The 16,403-nt window shown below is 44.9% G+C and overlaps 2 protein-coding genes and 1 long non-coding RNA gene across 7 annotated transcripts in view; 2 read left to right on the top strand and 1 right to left on the bottom strand.

Moving 5' to 3' along the window:
* LOC149868658 (S-adenosylmethionine synthase-like) overlaps nucleotides 1-8,795 on the top strand; it is a 48,442-nt gene extending 39,647 nt beyond the window's left edge. For both annotated transcript variants that reach the window (XM_090038969.1, XM_090038967.1), the window contains exons 7-9: nucleotides 252-434; nucleotides 6,827-6,960; nucleotides 8,492-8,795. In XM_090038969.1, the coding sequence (XP_089895095.1) occupies nucleotides 252-434; nucleotides 6,827-6,960; nucleotides 8,492-8,594 (420 nt within the window). In that variant the 3' untranslated portion in view covers nucleotides 8,595-8,795. The remainder of the gene's footprint in view (nucleotides 1-251; nucleotides 435-6,826; nucleotides 6,961-8,491) is intronic.
* On the bottom strand, nucleotides 7,891-15,406 carry LOC149868657 (uncharacterized). 2 transcript variants are annotated; one of them, XR_016441296.1, is made up of 3 exons: nucleotides 14,760-15,406; nucleotides 9,540-9,624; nucleotides 7,891-9,395 (listed from the first exon to the last, which is right to left on the bottom strand). It is a non-coding gene; the product is annotated as an uncharacterized LOC149868657 (long non-coding RNA). The 2 variants fall into 2 exon arrangements; XR_016441297.1 differs by lacking the exon at nucleotides 9,540-9,624.
* Nucleotides 15,407-15,524: 118 nt separating this feature from the next.
* GAK (cyclin G associated kinase) overlaps nucleotides 15,525-16,403 on the top strand; it is a 124,463-nt gene continuing 123,584 nt past the window's right edge. For 2 of the 3 annotated variants that reach the window (XM_090038964.1, XM_090038963.1), the window contains exon 1: nucleotides 15,525-15,779. In XM_090038964.1, coding sequence (XP_089895090.1) covers nucleotides 15,638-15,779 — 142 coding nt within the window. In that variant the 5' untranslated portion in view covers nucleotides 15,525-15,637. The remainder of the gene's footprint in view (nucleotides 15,780-16,403) is intronic. The other variant, XM_090038965.1, reaches the window with a different exon arrangement.

The raw sequence follows: 16,403 nt of genomic DNA, 5'->3' as shown, positions 1-16,403 counted from the left end.
GGGCCGTGATTCCATCAATACTGTATTTTAAAAGTTATTGAAGCACAAGCTTCTAGGTACAACTCAGTCCATATAAGATCCCATGTGGATTGCATCAAGAAGTTGTCTATGAAGAGGTGCACAGTAACATACCAATTGTATTTGTGACAAAGATGAAATAGACCTAAGTCAGTACCTCACCAGGGTAATGAAATTAGTTTAAATATAGAGCCTTTTCCTGTCAAGTTAGTGTATAATGGTTTGTCCTACAGAGTGATGCTGGATTGACTGGCAGGAAGATCATTGTTGATACTTACGGAGGCTGGGGAGCCCATGGAGGAGGTGCATTCTCAGGGAAGGATCCTTCCAAAGTTGATCGCTCGGCAGCATATGCAGCTCGCTGGGTTGCAAAATCCCTAGTAAAAGCTGGTCTCTGTAAAAGAGTATTAGTCCAGGTAAGAGAATAAGAGCAAAATTAGCAACCTGTATGAAGCATGTGATATATGGTTTCTATTACCAAGAGCTATACTTCAAGTTCCTTAACACTTTGCCTTACAAGACCATGTCTTCAATTGCTTGTGGCTTTGTCAGGCTTAAACAACTTAGTTGGCCTTTTTTTGTGCTAAGTATCTGCCTAAGGTTGTTTTTCTTTTCTTTTCTTTTTCTTTCTTTTTAAAGCTTCAGCAAAAATGTTTTAGGCTCCTTTTTGACAATGCCTGAAGAAAAAGAGATTTTGTCCATTTGAAATTCCTAGGTTTTTTCACACTTTGGTTCAGCTATACTTTGGTGTAGAAATTGGAAATCTGACACCAGGTTATCACACCTTACTGTCAATGACTCTTGACTCTCATGAAAGCCCACACAAATTTGGACAAGTTACACACCTTTGAAAACAACTTTGAAAAATATCACTGTGCAGATGCTCAGCGGAAGTGTTTGCAGCTCTCAGCTAAATTCTGAAGATTCTGTTTGCAGTGAGCATGCTGCTCCAGGCACATAGTTCCTGCTGTCCCCAATGATTGAGCATGCTTTATTTCACGGCTGTAGTAGCTGAGCACTACTTGCATTGGCTGGTAATGGCCACTATAGGAAGAACAAGTGCTTAAGGTAGGAATAACCTTTCCAGTGCTCTGTTGTTTCCAGCTGTTACCCAGGCAATTCAGAGGAGGAGAAGGCAGCCTGATTGGAATGCGAAAGTAGTAGGAGCAGAGAAAGGATGGGTAGAGTGAAAGCAACATCTCTGAAGCTGAGAGATGATTATAGAAAAATGGACCTGGAACAAGAGCTTGTAGAAACCTGCTTGGAACTTGGAGAGGGGAGATTGAGAGAAGTGCTAGGAACTTGATCTGTTGTTCTTGAAAGCTACTAGTAGCACTTTTGTGAATAACCCTCTTCATAAAGAGCTAGTGTAGGGCTACAAGTGTGTAGTAAGGCAATATGTAGAAAGGTGCTGCAAAACAGAGTGACAAGCAACATGTTGGGTATTCAGGGATAGATGATGTCACCTCTAGAGCAGCGGTTCCCAAAGTTTTTATACTGTGGCCTGGCAAACTGCAGCCTGGAAGTGGCTGTGGCCTGGCAAACCATGGCCCAGCAGTCACAGCCAACCGTGGCCAGAATTTCTGGCCGGGAGACAGGTAAGGATATCCCCAGTCCCTGGGTGGGGGCGGGCCAATCCTTGCGAAGCCTCAGCCTCTCCGCCCGGCTCTGGGGGGCCGTGGTTTGCCGGTCCGCGGCCACTTCCGGTCCAGCAGCCAACTCCTCTGCAGACTGGCAGCCAACCTGCCATAGGCTGGTACTGGGCTGTAGTGCGGCGATTAAGAACTCCTGCTCTAGAGAATACCTTCCTGTAGTACCTCTAATTCACTGATTCTTAACCAGTGTGCCATGGCAATGCCTTCAGATTCTTTCAAGCATGCCACAGGGCATCACAAGATGTTAGCACTGGTGAGTGTGAAAACATGATTCACAAGATAAAACCAGAAATTTCAAACAGGAATCCATAGTGTTAATACCTTTCTGATCTGTTATGATCTTTCCAAATTATTTGCAACAGAAGAGTTACTCTGTTCTTTTTTCTGTAACCAAACAAATGCCAGATCTTAGTTTGAACTCCTTTTCTGAGGGGTGCCTTGAGTCTAAAAAGGTTGAGAACAATTGCTCTAATTGAACATGAACTTCCTGATTCTCTGCTGTTTAGCAAATACTGTAAACCCCAATAGCACAAGGTCTCTTGTTGTCAGTAATGATTGGTCTACACAGAAGAAATCCTTTGAATCCTACTAGTAATTTGTTACATTCAGTGGTAAGTCTGTTTATCTAAATGTCCTGTGGGTCTCTAAGAATCAATATGTTGCCATGTGATAAAATCTGTTTTTCAGATAAAAAAATAACAACCTGTCTGTCACATTAGAAGGATATTATGAGAGCAAAGTCAAGCATTAAGAAATTAGGAAATGCCAGAATTAAGATTGTCCCTACAACCTTGATTCAGCTCCATTGTGCAAATTCATAATCACAGTTTTTAATTAAATGATTTTGTTCTATTTCATTCATTGGTGAGTCTGGATAATGTTCACTTAGTGCATATTTCTTTTGTCTCATTATTTGGTGTGGGGCCCAAGGCCTTATCTCTTACACACCATACAAATCCTGCAATAATTACAGAATCATTAGTGTCCTCATGAGCTGTATTATGACACTGAAACTGTGGACAAACGTAACACTAAACCATTTTAAAACCATTTTACTATTTGGAAGCATGTATCAGCTGAACCGATGTAACTGTTTCATTTCTTTTCTTGCGGTGTGTACATAAGTTCCTTTTTTCGCCATTTAAAACGCTTTATTGCTGTGACTTATCAGAAGTGCACAGCTTTTTAGCATTTTTAAAAGTACAGCGCTTTAAATTAAATGAGGTATTATTACATTTGGAGTGCTGTATTTTACAGCACTTCAGCAACATATAGTGCTTTAAATAACTTCTGTACACTGGTCAAATTTCTGACCAGTGGAGAAGCCCCAGGAGACTGCAGAGTACCTCCTAGCCTGGAAAGTGCAGGGAGGCTCAGAGACCACCCCCCTCCCAACACTGCACTTTGGTCATGTTTGAGAGCACTGTAAGTTTATAGTGCTATAAAAAGTGCTCTAAATTACTGTAGTAAAACATGCATGGAGCACTGCTGTACACACCTTTCTAAACTGATACTATTTTAAGCCTGAAGGAAACAGGTTTTACATTACAGTGGTTTAACTTCTACTTACAGTGAACAGATGAAACAGTTGCAGATCTGCTTTAAAGCATTATCATTTTAAAGTGCTCTAACAGTTAATTTGCCCACAACCTCATATAGTATCGGAGGACTTCACCAACATTAATAAATTGTTTTCACAACATCACTCAGAAATGAAGTAAGGCCATCCCCATTTTAAAGCTAGGTAACTGAGAAGATTAAGGTCAGCCTTAATGATTTAGGCTCAAAAGTAATGATTTTTTGCATGTCTAATTAGAAGTGTCCAAGGTTTAGTTTTTCAAAGTAACTAGCATCATTGTAGTGCTTTGTTTAGCACAGTGCTCCTGCTGACATCAGTGGCACCAGTAGGGCTAAGTACTATAAATCTGACCACAAGTGGTGCAACCTGAAAAATAAGGAACTAAGTTAGCACCTGACTACCAGTAGTTTGTCTGAAGTGACTTGCCTAGCATCACAGCAATTCAATTTTAAGAGGCAGGGATAGAATCCAGTTTTCCATGGGGAAATTCAGCTGTCTTAGCTATGAAATTTCCTTTCTCTTCATGTGAGCCCCTGCCTTAGCTGTTATGCACATTTTGCAGTACAGGAGACCAAAGTCCTTCTGACAATTCCCTCACTTGCTACACAATTCTGATTCATTTTCCAAGCACCATGATTTCTGTGCACTGAAGCAGGAATTGTATAGGGAAAAATAATATGTGATCATGTAATTTAAAGTTGGAATGTAATGTAAAGGAGTTGATTTTAGGTTGTATAGGGAGCAATAATTCTGCCATTTCTTAATTTTTCATTTTCTGATTTTAACTTCTAAATAATTTTTATATGATAAGATTTCATTGCAGTGGCCCATAATACTAAGGAGCAGAGTTCAGCAATCTATGGCCCACAGACCAAATCTGGCCCACAGAGATTTTCTCCAGTCCGCCAAGTTTGCCAAAAAACCCCTTTATATAGCCTGCTTTTTGGGTGGTGTCACTTGTGCAACATAATACTTACAAAGTGCAGTTAAAACTCAAGCAGCAACATATTCAAGGAGTTTAGCATGTGTTCAGTGCCCTCTTAGAGTTGCAATGTTGTTCCCTTTCAGGTGAGGATTATCTCCTTAAGGCATCCTACCTTTAATAGGTCACTACATCCCAGTGATTCATAACTGTTGCCAGTGAATGTGTGACACCAGCTTAACACATGCAACTATAACAAACGAACCTGTGACAAGGCCCTTATTAAGTTTTCCATGAGACTATGCCACCCAGTAGCAGAATATCTAGTAACTGCTGCCTCCGGTCCATATTAGAATCAAGCTGCATTGGTTCAGTTTGCTGTTAGTGAAAGGTTGCTGACCTCTTTTTGTAGAAGGCCATGCAAATTATCCAGGGATTGTAAAAAACAAGCGTTATATCCTATAAATCTTATTTATTCAGCTCATGAAAGAGAAGGTTGAAAGGCAATTTTATTACTTTGTACTGCTGGGTTTACACAATGCAGATTGGATTCTGGAGAGATTTTCAGTGTTGCTGTCAATAAAAGGATCTGATGGTTGGAAGCTGAAGTTAGATAAATTCAGTCTTGAAATAAGATGCAGTTTTCTATTAGGGAGGGTAATTAAAGATTTGAACTGCTTGCCTAGGGAGGTGGTACATCATCACTTGAAGTTTTTAAAATAATATTACGTATCTTTTAAAAAAATGCATTTTAAATGACCTTCTGGGGAATATTATGCAGGCTGTGTGTGGTAGGGGCAGAGGGGTCTGCTGGTAATTCCTACTGGCTTGGAAATCTATGGATATACATTTTCATTGCCTGCCTTTATGGGTCATGAGGATAACAGCATAGCCTGAATACAGCATTGCCAACCCAAGACATTTTTTTTAACTCACAAACTGCAAACTTTTTATCAACAACCACTTTTTTTACTGACACATTTTTATTGATATATATTTTACATAATGCAGATGTAGCTGTTTTGCCAGGCCCCAGTTAGAAGGGCTAGGCTCAAATTTAGGGATTTAACATCAACATAGTAAAAAAGTATACTTTGGTTGTCAGTAAAATGTTTCCAGTAAAAAAAAAAAGTCTTGGTTTGGTTTAAGAGGTGTGATGGAAAGCCTGTGGTAGAGGATTTTTATATATATATAAACTTTCTCTATATAAAAATATATTTTATTAAAAATATGCAAGAATTGTAATAATCTGAACGGTAAGCACTTCTCTTAATATTTAGGCTTCATTTGCATGGCATTTCACTCAAAGAAAATGGGGTAATCAAGAGTTATGTAAAACAAAAGCAGAAACAACAAATTCATAGATTCATAGACATTAGGGCTGGAAGGGACCTTGGAGGATCATCAAGTGCAGCCCTCTGCTCCAGGGCAGGAAGTCAGCTAGGGCCAAAGGATCCCAGCAAGATAGATCTCAAATGTTTATTAAAAGAGTCCAGAGTAGGTGCTTGTACCACCTCTGGAGGCAGTCTATTCTAGGCCTTGGGGGCTCAGACAATAAAGAAGTTTTTCCTTATGTCCAGCCTGAAACAGTCTTGGAGGACTTTGTGACCATTTGATCTCATCATCCCTTGAGGCACTCTGGTGAACAGGCTTTCCCCCAGATCCTGATGTACACCCCTTATACACTTACAGGCAGCTACTAGGTCACCCCTGAGCCTGCACTTTTCCAGGCTGAAGAGTCCCACGGCTCTCAGCTTCTCATAAAGGCTGTTTTCCTGACTCTTGATCATGTGCATTGCTCTCCTCTGCACTCTCCCAAGCTTCTCCACATCCTTTTTGAATTGTGGAGCCCAAAACTGGATGCAGTACTCCAGCTGCAGCCTCACCAAGGCCGAGTACAATGGGAGAAGGACATCCTGGGATTTGCTAGAGAAGCATCTATGGATGCAAGCCAGAGTTTTGGCCGTTTTACCAGCTGCAACATTGCATTGGTGGCTCATATTCATCTTGTGGTCAATCATGCCCTCTGATTGTGCACGTGGCTCTCCTCTGGGCTCTGTCAAGCTTTTCCACATCCTTGTTAAATTGTGGAGCCCAGAATTGGATGTAGTACTCCAGCTGCAGCTTCACGAAGGCCGAGTATAGCAGGAGGATGACATCCTGGGATTTGCTAGAGAAGCTTCTATGGTTGCAAGCCAGAGTTTTGCTCACTTTACCAGCTGCAACATCACATTGGTGGCTCATATTCATCTTGTGGTCAATTATGACCCCCAAATCCCTTTCGGCCATGGTGCTAGTAGCACTGTAGAGCCTATAAGCGTGATGTGTGAATCTTCCCCACGTTTTTTATACATAAGTATACAAAAGATTTATACCTAGTTATACCCACTGTAAATCCCCATCAGAGTCCTGGTTTGTGGATAATGAATCTTCACTTTATTATGACAGTATCTAGCGACCTTACTAAGAGTGACAGATGTTTTAGCTGGGAGGCAGAAACCAGGCCAAAACATAGCAAGAGCATGTAGGAATGGAATATCAAAACAAATGTCTTAAAGGGAAATTTCTGTATTGCAAATAAGACTAGAGCTAGATAGATCTCTGTGTAAAAATCCCAATCTGTGTTAACTTCTCGATGGTTATGTCTTACAGCTGTCCTATGCTATTGGTCTGAGCCATCCTTTAGCCATCTCAGTGTTCCACTATGGTACTTCAGATAGATCAGAAGAAGAACTGCTTGACATTGTGCAGAAAAACTTTGATCTACGTCTTGGCGTCATCATAAGGTTTGTCTTCTGTTGAAACAATATACCAGAGGGAATGGCCTTTAAAAAAAGTTCAGTAGTGGTGTCTTTGTATCTCCACTTAATACTGACTGTGCAACAAACTGGTCCTCAAATCATATTCCTCTGTGACCTAAAACAGAGATGTCAAACTCACCTGGCCCTGCTAGCCAGACAGGAGAAACATCTAAAACCCAAAAGCACATGTTATTTGTAGAGTGGTCGAACTAGGTGAATGTAATTATACGCATCTCTGCTTTGTGGTAGAGGATATATAAAATAATTTTTTTACTATGATCAAGCAATGAATTCCTATACTTGTACTGCTCATTTATGTGTGTTTCTACTAATAGCTGCATCAGTAGCATAGCAAAGAGGGAAGGCACCCGTGGCACCAGCCCCAGGTGCTGAGTTGGAGGGTGCATAAATAGCAGCTGTTGCACTGGTGGCAGCAAAATCACTGACATAGGCCCAGAAAGGGATAGCCTTCCCCCCATGTGCAAAAGTACCAAGATATACCTCTTAGGTACCTATCAACGCTTAGATCAGAAGGCTATACCATCTGATAGCCTTTTAGACAACTTATTTGTCTGCTTTCAGGACGTGTAAACGGTCTTTGAAACTTAACTGCCTGTTGCTCTCATTGCAAATGTGAACAGTTTTAGTGAGAAGAGGGGTTAGTCTGCATCATGGGCAGATCTAGGATTTTGAAAAGGTGGGTACAATCATATATAACAACACATTTTTCTCCAGTTAAACAGAAAGCAGAAACTTTACTTTACTTTACTTATATGCTGGTGGGTTACAGCTATTCAGTTTAAGATCAAAGCAAAACCAAATGTAAGTGTATTGCAATATGCCCTAGATTTATTGGAATTTGTTAGCTAGATAATATATCAAGTTTAACAAATACAGCAAACAAAGCAAAAATAATCAAGATATATTGTTTTATTAGTCCTATAGTCATTACTGTTAAATGTATATGTCTAATTCAGATTTGTAAAACAAAATTTATCCTTTTTGAGCATCTTTGGGAATGCTTCCAATACTTCACTGACAGTCATTTCTACATCTTAGTTCATACTAGCACACTTGAGTTCAGGTTTTTAGCTGGAGCTAAAACAGAACAGACTGCAAAACTGCAGAAGAAAGGATAGTCTGAATAGTGGAACATCATGATGATTAAAAAGGTGAGAGGATCATTAATAGGGGTGGAGTAGAGAGAGATTAGCAGGAATCAGGGAGATGATAATGAGCCATGAAGTCAACTGATTCCCTCACTGGTTCCTAGTTAGGATGCTGTTGTCACTGCCAAAAGCAGTTGGTTTCAAAGTTAGAGTGGAGTAAGAAAAGGTGAAGGGCTTGTACAACTGCACCCTTGCATCCCCCTGGATCTACTCCTGGTTTACATGGTCAATTAAAATCTGCCCCTTGATTAAGGGGTGTAATTGTAAACATATTACTCCACAGACAGACAATGCATTACACATGGGCCTAGACTTAAAAATAAATCTTCTTTTTTCCTTTTTTAAAGGGAACTGGATTTGAAGAGGCCAATCTATCAACAGACTGCATGTTATGGACACTTTGGAAGAGAAGAATTTACATGGGAAAGACCAAAAAAACTCATTTATTAAATTTTTCAGAATCTGTCTTTTGTAATAATAGAGAATGAGAACGTATGACTTCTAAACTGCCAAGGCGGAAATATTTTTTTCATTTTTTAATAAAATGACATTCTGTAACTGAAGAATATATGCATTGAACATAACTGCATTTACATTGTAAAAAACAATGACATTTTCTACTGGATTTTAATACATGCTTATTAGATTTTGCATCTCTTCACTTTTTTCCTTCAGAAAGGGCAAAAATTCCTTACGCATTTAACCACTTGTGGTGATTCAGAGGAATTAAGAAAAATATCTACTATATGATATTGCTTGTTGTTACCTACATATGACTTAGCTATGAGACAACAGCTACTTAAGACTCATGTTACAAACAAACTTATGTTTTATATAAAGAAATGCAAATCTGTAGAACTCTTGGTTCAGAGATGATACCTTTTATTAGACCAACTAAGAAATCACAAAACAAATGATCTTCTTCTGCAAGCTTTTGGGCATGCATGCCCTTCTCCTCAGGCTCAGGGAAAATTAAAGATGATAAAAAGTTCCCATAGGTAGAAAATAACTTCATTTTTGCACAGAGGAAGTTGAAGGTGGAAGTCTGTTCCTCTGGGTCCATGAGAGTGACTTTGAGTTGCTCTTTGATGTGCAGATAAGGCACGATTCTTTCCTTGGTGGTGTCAGATGGCAGACAGGCAGGGAGGTGTAGAAATCTCTCTTATTGTTTAGCAGTGAAGTTTAAATCCAAAATTGGCTAAAATTCGGCATCTTCTATGTTTCAGGGATGTATTTGGTAGCTATGTTGGTCTGAGACAAAAAGAAATGCAAAATTCTAGAACTCTTGGTTCAGAGATGATACCTTTTTTTAGACCGACTAAGAAATTGTTAAAAAAAAAATCTTTCTGCAAGTTTTACACATACACTTCTGTGACAAGCTGATAAGTGACTTACTTTCCAACACCAGTCTTCACTCCCTTAAACCTCTTCTCTTCTGGGCTGGAACGGTTCAGGTTTGGTCTATGTAAATTTTAGCTGACTGTAAAAATTGAACTAAATTAGTTTAATATAATCATGTCTTAAAACATGAAGGTTTTCCTATTATAAAAAGATATTCTGAAGACTTGGCACTATTCTAGGGCAAGTGCCTGAAAACAAAAATCAAAGTTAATTTATAAAGCAACAGTTTAATTTTCATTTAAGGACTACTAAGAGATTAAGTTTTATTCATGTGAAATAACATCTTTTTCTTTTTCACCAATTGTCACCATGTTGTAAGCTAATACAGAAAATTTTCCCTGAACAATATAGAAACCACTTTTAACCAGTGGAAGGGCAATTAACTGACTGAGAATTAACCAGTTTTGCAACCCAAGGCATGGAAAAACAGTGGAGCAAGTACATCCCCTTTGACACTGAGCCAAGTACTGGTGCATGGTGTCATCAATTTCAAATGAGTTGGAGGTGAGCTGCTTCACTGCATGTAATGATTGGCCTGCTTTTCCTGTTCACTGACCAGATGTAAAAGTAAAATAGCTTTGCACATCTGGTTCATGTATGTCTTATCATGGACATTGCCTAGACAGAACCTTCAGTTTTTGAGCATCTTTGGGAATGCTTCCAATACTTCACTGAGTCATTTCAGTGGGTATTTTAAAGGTGCTCATCACTATTGTTGAGCTGCTACAGAAAAAAACCAGTTCATCTTCAAAACACCTCTATGATGTGAAACAGTATCATCCTCATTTTAATGATAGGAAACTGAGGCACAGATTAATGTCAACGGTGACCTCTAACTGAGATACCTACAGCCTAATTGTTCATAGAGGTTTGCATATTATAGCAAGTATATATAATACAGTTTATATTGATTGGCTGTAGTTCTTTCTGAGTGCACTTCTGGCAATTGGGTATGACAGCTGTAAGTTGAGCATCTAGAAAATGAGAGAGATGGGCACATATTGTCTCTTCCTGCTGATACCTGCCTCATCCATTAAAGACTATCACATTTTTGCGACAGAACATTTTGTCCACTCTACCTTCAAGCCAAGCCAAATTCTCCTTTTCACCAGCTGAGTGCTAGCAGAGGGGCACTGAAGGCACAAACGTGATATTCTCCCTAAATCAGTTTTGGTGCCTGTGCACCATAGAAGCCTGCAGCTGCCCTGAGCATCAGTTGTAAAGAGAATCTTGCTTATTCCCAGGTGGCAGCAGGCACAGTTCCTATGTAGTCTTTAAACAATTTGGCTGTCAAGCTCCAACAAGCTGTTTAATTATGGGTGATAGGGAGGACATGGTTGGGGAGGGGTCCCTGGGTCTGCATGGGGCAAGATGGGTGGGCTGCAGCTGCAGGCTGGAGCCAGGGTTGCGCCAGGCTCTTCTTGGCAGGGGCTGAGCTTGGGGCAGGTGGTGGCGGTGCTGGGAAGGGGGCTACAGGGGGGCTGCAGCCCCCCCAAATTTTGCTGTAGCCCCCTCATAGACCTCCTTTCCAGTGCTGCTGCCACCTGCCTGGCGCAGCCCTGGCTCTTCCTGGTGCATGGGTGGAAGTGAGGTGTTGAGCTGGCGCTGTGCTCTGGGCCGCTGGTGGCAGCACTGGGAGCGGGGGTTGGAGGGGCTATGGCAAAATTTGGGGTTGCTGAAGCTCCCCACCCCCACTCCCAGTGCTGCTGCTGCCCACCCCAAGCCCAGCCACTGCTGAGAAGAGCCTGGGACAGCCCGCAGCTGCAGCTCACTGGCCCCGTGCAGATCTGGGGGGCACTTCCCCCCTCCTCCCCCCAGTGAGTCACAGCTCTGTCCCGCGTCCCACCCCACCCGACCCGGGCAGCCCCTGCCCCTGCCCCACTCCCTCCCTCACCATGGGGGGCATTGATTTGCCCCCCCAGCACCCCTCTTCCCTCCCCTTCCACCACAACAGACTTATCAGTTGCACACAGTTCTCCAAGCTGTTGGGCTCTGCTCTTCACTGCCCTCATGCTGCGCTGTGGCTGCACACATGCATGGGAATTTATCTGCCAAATTATTGGCTGCATCGGGCTGATTTCCAATACAGCCAATTCTATATATATATATATATATATATAAAGGGCTTAGTCCATATGTTTGTCTGTCCGCAACACTCTTTAAAAGTGAATAGCTTGAAAACTAAGAGGGAGAACATCTGTGTTTTTAGAGAAATTAGTTTCCTAAACCCTAGCATTTGTTTAGCGACCATGTCAGGATGATCCCAACTTCCAGAATTGGGGAAAAAGTCAGGGGCCAGGGCTGTTTCTATTGAGCTCCTTCCAGAAGGGTATCAGGACCCCAGCACGGTGGGGAAGGCAGAGGTCAGGGCAGCTGAGGAAAACTGGGAACTGGGCAGAGGCATGAGGCAGTGGGCAAGCAGTGGCAGCCCCATCCTGAGCTGGGAAGGAGGCACCTGGGGCGAACCTGGCACGGCAGGAGGGGCAGAGGAAGGGGCCAGTTGAGGAAAAGTGGGAGCTGGGCAGAGGCGAGAGGCAGTGGGTGAGCCGTGACGGTCCTGTCCCAAGCCCTGAGCAGAGAAGGTGCCTGGGGGTAGCTCAGAGGAAGCCCAAGGGCGTGGGCAGCTGTTGCGAGGCATGGAGCTCGCCTGCCCTTGCCCAGCAAAGAGGCATGCAGGTGGTGGCTGGATGGCAGCATGGACAGGTCTGCCTCCAGCCCACTGGACAGGCGCAAATGCAGGAAGGGATTGGTATCTTCAAATGTTCAGCCTATATTATTTAAGTTTTATAAATATTTAATTTATATAATATAAACAGTAAAATTTATCCATTTGTTTTTGTTAATTGAAATTCATCCGTCATTCTTGATGGGCAATTCTCTGGTTTGCTTTATATCGGTGCCGATCTGATATCGGACTGATGTATCGGTGCACCTCTAATGGGTGAACTCATTTTCCTTTGCCAAATATGAATAATTCCCTCCTGCTTCAGGAAGAACAAAAAAGCATGTCCCTCATACAAAGGCTACCAAGCTGCTCTGTCAAATTTCAAACCCTTGGTTCAAAGCACAGAGATTACAGATTTGTTTCAGAAAACATTTTTTAGTATGCATGAAACAGTCCATTTTCCTTTTTAAAAATGATTACACCTCTGGCTGAAAGAAAAACTGCTCTGAAGCAGACATGTGGCATTCACTTTTCATACATGGCTGAAGTTTCTCTAAGCAACTGTGACAAAAAAAGTTGGGGGCAATTTTCTTTATAGGCTACACAGGGATACCATATTTATTCAAATAAGATGAGGTTTTTCCTCTTCTTCACCATGGGGGAAATAACCTCTCATATTGTATTAAAGTACAGGCTAGCCAAGCAGCTGCTACAGCGCTGGGAGGAGCCAAAGGGGCTAATGTGGCAAGCAGTGGGTGCATGGGAAAGCATGGGGAAGGAACTTGTGGTGTAGGGGGAGCACAGGGGAAGGGCAGAATGTGGGGGAAAGGATGCAGCTTGGCAGGCACAGGGAAGGGACACGTGGAGTGCTCCTTTTCCCATGTCCTTTCCCTGCACTCTCCTCACTCCATGTGTCCCTTCACCCACACATGGCGCACACCTTCCTCCGTGCTCTCCAATGCACAGCATGCCTCTCCACCTGTGTTCCCCCCACACCACAGGTCCCTTCACCAATGTTCCACCCACAGTGTGCCTCTTCTCCGTGTTTCCTCCTGGACTGTGTGCCATTTCCCCGACATGGGAAAAGGTCACATGGTACAGAGGGGAATATGGGCAAAGGGCTGGTGGGGGGTCAGGCCCAGCCCTGAAACAGTGGCAAGGAGGTGGGGTGATGGGGGCAGGCCCAGACCCGCAATGGTGGTGGGAAGGGTGGGTAGGCCAGGCCTGGCCCCATGGCGGAGTCGGGGAAAGGGAGAGCAGGCCCGGCCCGGAAGGTGCTGGCGGGGGGGTGTATGTAAACTGGACACAGGCCTCTGTCCCTGCCCACACCGTCTGCCCGTCATTCTTGATGGGCAATTGGCTAGCTGTGAATACGGGCTCAGATTAGAAGTCAGTGCCCATTCCCTTTCAGAGGGCAGCTATCTCACCGAGCCACGTGGAATGATCATAGGTAATGATCATTAGGTAATGACCTAATGAAATCACGGTTTTGCAGTTCTCCTGGAAACTATGATTGCAGCCAGGCTCCGTGCTTTTGACAGGCTCCCCAAAAACAAAAAGCTTTCCAAGAATAAAATGCTGGCTCTTTCTGGGGAGCCAGCAGTCCTTGGAAGGACAGCTGCATGGCGAGATGGCTGTCATCCCCACTCCTCACCACTGACTGGCTGCCAGGGCTGTGTATCATTCAGCCTCACCACCCCCAGCAATCCATGGAAATGGGGCGGGGTGGCATGACAGATAGGCCTCACAGCTGTTCAGTGGCAAGGGGTGGGGCCACATGACAGACCACCCTCACAGACAAGCAGCAGCAAGGGCTAGGGCCACTGTGGCTGTTGTTCCATCAGAGGCTTGGGAGGGGCTTGCTGTGCTTGGCCTGCCAAAATGGCTGCCACAATCTGGACGCAAAATTAGCCAACACCTCCCTCAAGTTCATTAGGCCCCTAATCATAGAGTTGCAGTCCTCTGCTTCCACTATTACAGAGGACTAGCAGTAATAACACTAGATGGATGCTAGTACAAGAAGCCCCCGCAGATGAGCTGGGGTAAATAATGCTATATTAGAAGTTTCTGGCTAGTTCAAAGGGATATTGGAAAAAAGAAGGAAAACTACCACAACCTATGATGTGATACAAGGCTTAACACTTCCCCTACTGGAGTTGCCAGCAATACAAGGTCTCAGCCTACTGCAGAAATTTGACCTTGATTAACAGCAACAGACAAACCATACAATATCTGTATTTTCACAGGTTTGTGTGAGGCGGTCAGGCAAACAGACACTGGCACCATCACCAACTCTGTTTATTTGGACAGCTCCTGCATGCATCCCTGTTTGCCAAAAAAAAGAGTCAAGGAAGAATTAAAGAGGATGGAGAAGATGGGAGCCATTTCCCAAACTCATCAACTCGCAGACTAGTACTGAAACCTAATGGAAAACTCTACATTTGTGCAGATGTTACCCAACTTAATCAAAGTGCATAGAGGAAGAAAGACAAGTGCTTTCTGCAATTAAGACATACAAAAAACTAGAACTCTTGGTCCCAAAATGATACCTTTTATTAGACCAACTGGGAAATGGCAAGAAAACTGTCCTTTTCTTCAAGCTTTCGGGATCAAAGTCCCTTCATCTGCAATTAAACGTAGGTTGGCTCAGCTGTCAGAAGATAAAGTAAATAAATGAGATGCTAGCATGGGGCTTTGGCAAGTCCAGCTCACTCAAGCGCCTAGACCAGTGGTGCTCAAGCTTTCGGCCAGCAGAGCAGCGCAGGGCCCACCTGCAGACAGGACTGAAGCTTGCGCACAAGGATTGGGCCTGGGGGCCCGGCGCTGCAGTCTCCGGCCCCTCAAAATCGAGCCCTTGCGGTCATCTCGCTCCCAGACCCAGTTTTGTATCCAGCTGCACTTACTGTCGCGGCTTGCTGCCAGCTGGGCCCCCGCAGCGTGACAGGATCTTCCGGGTGCGGTCTGCGGCGGGGACTGATTTCGGAACTGTTTCTTCGGAGCAAATTCCTACCGCGGCCAAGGAGGCAGATGCGTCAGAGGCAGCTCCGGCCTCAAGCCCCTTCCCTGGGTGGGTTCGGCCATGGCTGCGGGTGGAAGCACCCGGGCGCCAGCACCGGCAAGGCCTGGCCTCTCGGCGGCGCAGGGGGCGGGCAGGAGACGCAGGCGCCCCGCCCCCAATGCGCGGGTGGGAACCCGGGGCAGCAGCGGCGCCAGCCTCAGCCCAGCCCGCGCTCCAGCCCCTCGCTTACAGGGCGGGGCTTGGCTGCTGGGAAGTGCGGTGAGGCCAGGTCATAAATGACGCCACTCTCCCGGAAGTGGCTGAGACTAACTACGGTGGCCGGCAGAGTTTGGTGTGGTCGGCGGTTCGCGGAAGAGGCGGCAGCGGCAGCGGCCCGGCGCTAGCCCCGCTTCCCGGCGCGGTGCGACTATGTCGCTGCTGCAGTCTGCCTTGGACTTCCTGGCGGGGCCCGGTTCCCTGGGCGCCGCCAGCCGCGACCAGAACGACTTCGTGGGGCAGACGGTGGAGCTGGGGGACATGAAGCTGCGGATCAAGCGAGTCATCGCCGAGGGTGAGAGCGGCCGCGCCCGGCCCGACTCAGTCCCGGCGTGTGTGTGCGCACGGGGGGGCTGTCCCGCCCAGCCTCAGGCTGGGCCGGGAGGTGACCGGCCAGGGAGCGATAGCCCCGCGTCCGTTGGGTTGGGTTGGGGCCGGGGCGGGTGGGCTCCTGTCGGCGCTGATAGAGGGGCTCGTTGGCTGGGCTGAAGCGAGCTGCTGTCTGCTGCCGCCGGCCAGCCAGAGCCTGGCTCGCCCTGCTCCTGTGAAGAGTTAAAATACGGCTGAAACGCTTTATTTGTACCCCAGCTTTTCTGTTCCGGCTGCAGGGAGGACTCGATTCATAGACAGTTAAGGACCTTGCAGATCATCCGGCCCAGGCCACCTTTCCCCCCCCCTTCTCCCCCTCCCCGAAGACAACTGGGGTTAGGTGACCCCAGTGAAGTGACTGTCCAGTTTCTTCATGAAAACCTCCAGGGTGGGTGACTGCATCACCTCTGGATGGAGTTTATTCCACAGTCTGGACACCCTGGCTAGGGGCGGCTGCAAAGTTGTGGGGACAGGGCTGTGTGTATGAGAGATGCATAAGAATGTAGCTTGCTATGAAAACCTCCAAGGTCCTGATCTGGCAACCAAATAT

This window comes from Crocodylus siamensis, chromosome 3, assembly GCF_052110815.1.
Source record: "Crocodylus siamensis isolate JL-2025a chromosome 3, ASM5211081v1, whole genome shotgun sequence".
NCBI lineage: Eukaryota > Metazoa > Chordata > Crocodylia > Crocodylidae > Crocodylus > Crocodylus siamensis.
This window is presented reverse-complemented; position numbering and strand designations above follow the sequence as displayed.